The sequence below is a fragment of the Propithecus coquereli genome, unplaced genomic scaffold (assembly GCF_000956105.1).
Source record: "Propithecus coquereli isolate 6110/MARCELLA unplaced genomic scaffold, Pcoq_1.0 Scaffold167, whole genome shotgun sequence".
Lineage (NCBI taxonomy): Eukaryota > Metazoa > Chordata > Mammalia > Primates > Indriidae > Propithecus > Propithecus coquereli.
This window is the reverse complement of record NW_012141302.1, coordinates 2,189,356-2,192,459: the sequence shown is the minus strand read 5'-3', so window position 1 is coordinate 2,192,459 and position 3,104 is coordinate 2,189,356. Positions and strand designations below refer to the sequence as shown.

Sequence of the window (3,104 nt, the reverse complement as noted above, 5' to 3'; positions counted from 1 at the left end):
ACCTCCAAAGCTTTGTCATACTGCTTGTTAGAAATACACAGTTCAGCTGCTATGTTAACATCTTCCATGGAGACTAGGCTCTGGTGTTTTGAGAAAGCTTCATCAATTATGTTAATAGCTGAAGTAACATCATTGGCTTCATAGTAACTCCTAAAAAAGTTAATTGGCAAAATGGATGAATACTTATTTAATTCTGATTATAAGACTCATTTCCTTGCTTAGGCCCTCTAACAATTAATTGTGGTTTTCATTTTCTTAAAATTTGGGAGGAGAAAATACTTGCTTCTTTAAAATCATAATCAGAACTAATCCAGAGAAAAATGTGCAATGTCAGTATAACAATGTCATAATTTAAGCATTTCACTCTCCAAAAGCTATCAGCTGTCATTCCACAGCTCATTCCCTCTGTAATCCAATATCAACAACTCTTCTACCTCAGTGCATTTACAAAGCACGGATCCTACTACTTTTTCACCATCCCCTACACCCTTCCTATCCTTTCTTCCTTCTCTGTGGTCCAACATTATAATTATTCCCTTGCATATATCCTCAATTCTCTTGCCCTGCTCTCCCTTTATCAAAATCACCTGATAAAACCCCAACCCTGGTTAAATCCATCTATGTGTACTCTTCACCACCACCTGCCCAGCTGGCCATGCCAAGGGGTCTCACTCCAAATTAATGACCAATAGCCTAGTGGGTCCATGGTGCTGACAAGCAGTATTACTACAGTTACCTAGTCCAGTAGTTCTCGAACTTGAATGAGTATACAGATCAACCAGACATATTGTAAAGGAATATTCTGATCCAGTAGAGCTGGGGCAGGGCTGAGAGGCTGTATTTCTGACAAGCTCCCAAGTGACACAAATGCTGCCAGTCTGGGGTAGTAAGATCCTAGACAACTGTTTTGCATCTTCTCCCTCAAATCTCCAACACTCTCCCACCCTCACACTCAGCTGATGGCCTTGCTTCATATTTTACCAAGAAAAGAGAATCAAATCAGACATCCCACATACTCCCAGCACACCTACTGACTTACCAGTATCCTTGGCCATATCCTCTGCCTTCCCCTTTATTAAGGATGAATGATCAGTATCCATGAGCCTAACCTCCAGCTAGATCCCATTCCCTCAAGGATATCGTTCAAGCAATTGTCCTTTCTCTCACAAATCTTCAATGTGTCCCTCAGTTTTGGATCACTCCCATCCAAATACTAATATATTGTAATTGTTCCCAACTTAAAAAATTCTCTTACCCCTACAACCCATTCCTCTATCTCCTTGTAAATTTCTCCTGTTGCCTATCCCCCACTCTGTCTTCAGTGCCTCTCCTCCCATTCTCTTTAACCCAATCCAATCAACTTCTCCCCTTACCACTCTGCTAAAACTTCTGATCTCCACATTGCTAAATCTCACTTCTCATTTCATGTGATCAAACTGTGGTATTTCACACAGATGATCATCCCTCCTCCTTGAAGTGCTTTCTTCAATACAATTCTAGAACTTCATGTTCTTTTAGTTTCCTCCTACTCCACTGGCCACTTTCTCTTAGTCTCCCTGCTGTTTCTTCCTCTTTTCCCCTCACTTCCAAATGCTGACATACCTCAGGGTTCAGTCCTTGAAACTTTTCCCTCTCCCTCCCCTTCCTTCTTTCTTTCTCCTTCCTCTCTCTCACCCCTGCCCCCCATATCCAATACATTAGAAAATATTGAGCGCTCAGCCTTCCAAATACATCAAAATATATCCAGAACCTGATTACTTCTCATTACTACCTGCTACTTCTACCCGGGTTCAAGCTACCATTTTCCTTTCTATGTACCACTGCAATAATTTCCTAATTGGTCTCCCTGCTTCTGCCCTTATCACCGATCAATCTATTCTCAAAAGAGCAGCCAGAATTGATGCATTTAAAATTTAAGTTGGATCATGTTACTTTTCTACTCAAAACTCTCCAGTGACTTCCAAACTCATTCAGAATAAAAGCCAAAGCCCTTACAATAGCCCACAAGGGCCAAACTATCTGTCCTCTGATACCTCTCTGCTCTGTTCCCCTTAATCCTTCAGCTCCCATATTATCCCTAAACATATCTTTGTACCTACCATTTCCTTTGCCTGTGATACTCTTCCCTAAATATCCATTCCCATACCTCCTTTAGTTCACGTTTAGTCAGTATGACCATAACACAGAAAATTAAGTCCTTCTCTAATCTATTTTAAGATAACACACTCCCATACCTCAAATTCCTATTCCCTTTCCCTGCTTTTTCTTCATATCACTTAGCATCTGACATACTACATATTTAGCTGTTTACTGCCCATCTCCCCCACTGGAATATAAGCTCCACAAAACCAGGGGATTTTTAAAAATTGTTCAATTCTGGATATCCCAGTTCCTTATCCAGTACCTAGCATAAAAGATACATTGAATAAATGTTTCTGGAGGGAAAGCAGGAACTGAAGGGAAAGCCTAATCAGAAGTTACAGTCCAGAATCCTATGCAGGAAAGACTTCTAAGGCAGTGGCAGAACTGACCGTCACCACTCTTCCCCAACAAAAGTATTATTAGTGAAAAACAAAGTTACTACCATAGGCCACCTAACAGTTTATAAAGTAGAAGCTTACTGGACTAACCACTGTGAAAGCTAAAGATTTAACTAAAAGCAGGTAGCCTGGGAAGATTCTCAGTGTTCATGGTATACTATCAGGGATCAACTGGGGGTTGCCTTGTCTCAACATATTTCCTAAAAATGCTTCCAGTGTTCCTATATAACTCATCCCTGGAAGGTAGGGGACAATTTCACAGCTAAGCATCATCATAATAAAGGCCATGGAATTAATAGGGTTCATATAATGTACCCAGATCAAGATGATTAACCCTATACTGAAATACTATATAATAGATATCCCTAGAATAGAAAGCATACCACAAGGCATTACTTAGCCAAAATGTTTCCTGCTTTGTTTTGCTGTGCAGCATATCAGAGATGTAAATGCAGTAGGGCCTATTTTAGAATAAAATATATAGCACAGTCAATAACATTTGACAACTATAGTAGTCTTAGTCTTAAAACTATTATTTTAGCACTGGCTCAAGATAAAATGATT

The 3,104-nt window shown here is 39.9% G+C and overlaps 1 protein-coding gene across 1 annotated transcript in view; it reads right to left on the bottom strand.

Moving 5' to 3' along the window:
• Nucleotides 1-3,104, bottom strand: part of GTF3C3 (general transcription factor IIIC, polypeptide 3, 102kDa) — a 46,552-nt gene that overhangs the window by 30,219 nt on the left and 13,229 nt on the right. Inside the window, exon 5 of the mRNA XM_012641639.1 lies at nucleotides 3-150. Within this exon, the coding sequence (XP_012497093.1) occupies nucleotides 3-150 (148 nt within the window). The remainder of the gene's footprint in view (nucleotides 1-2; nucleotides 151-3,104) is intronic.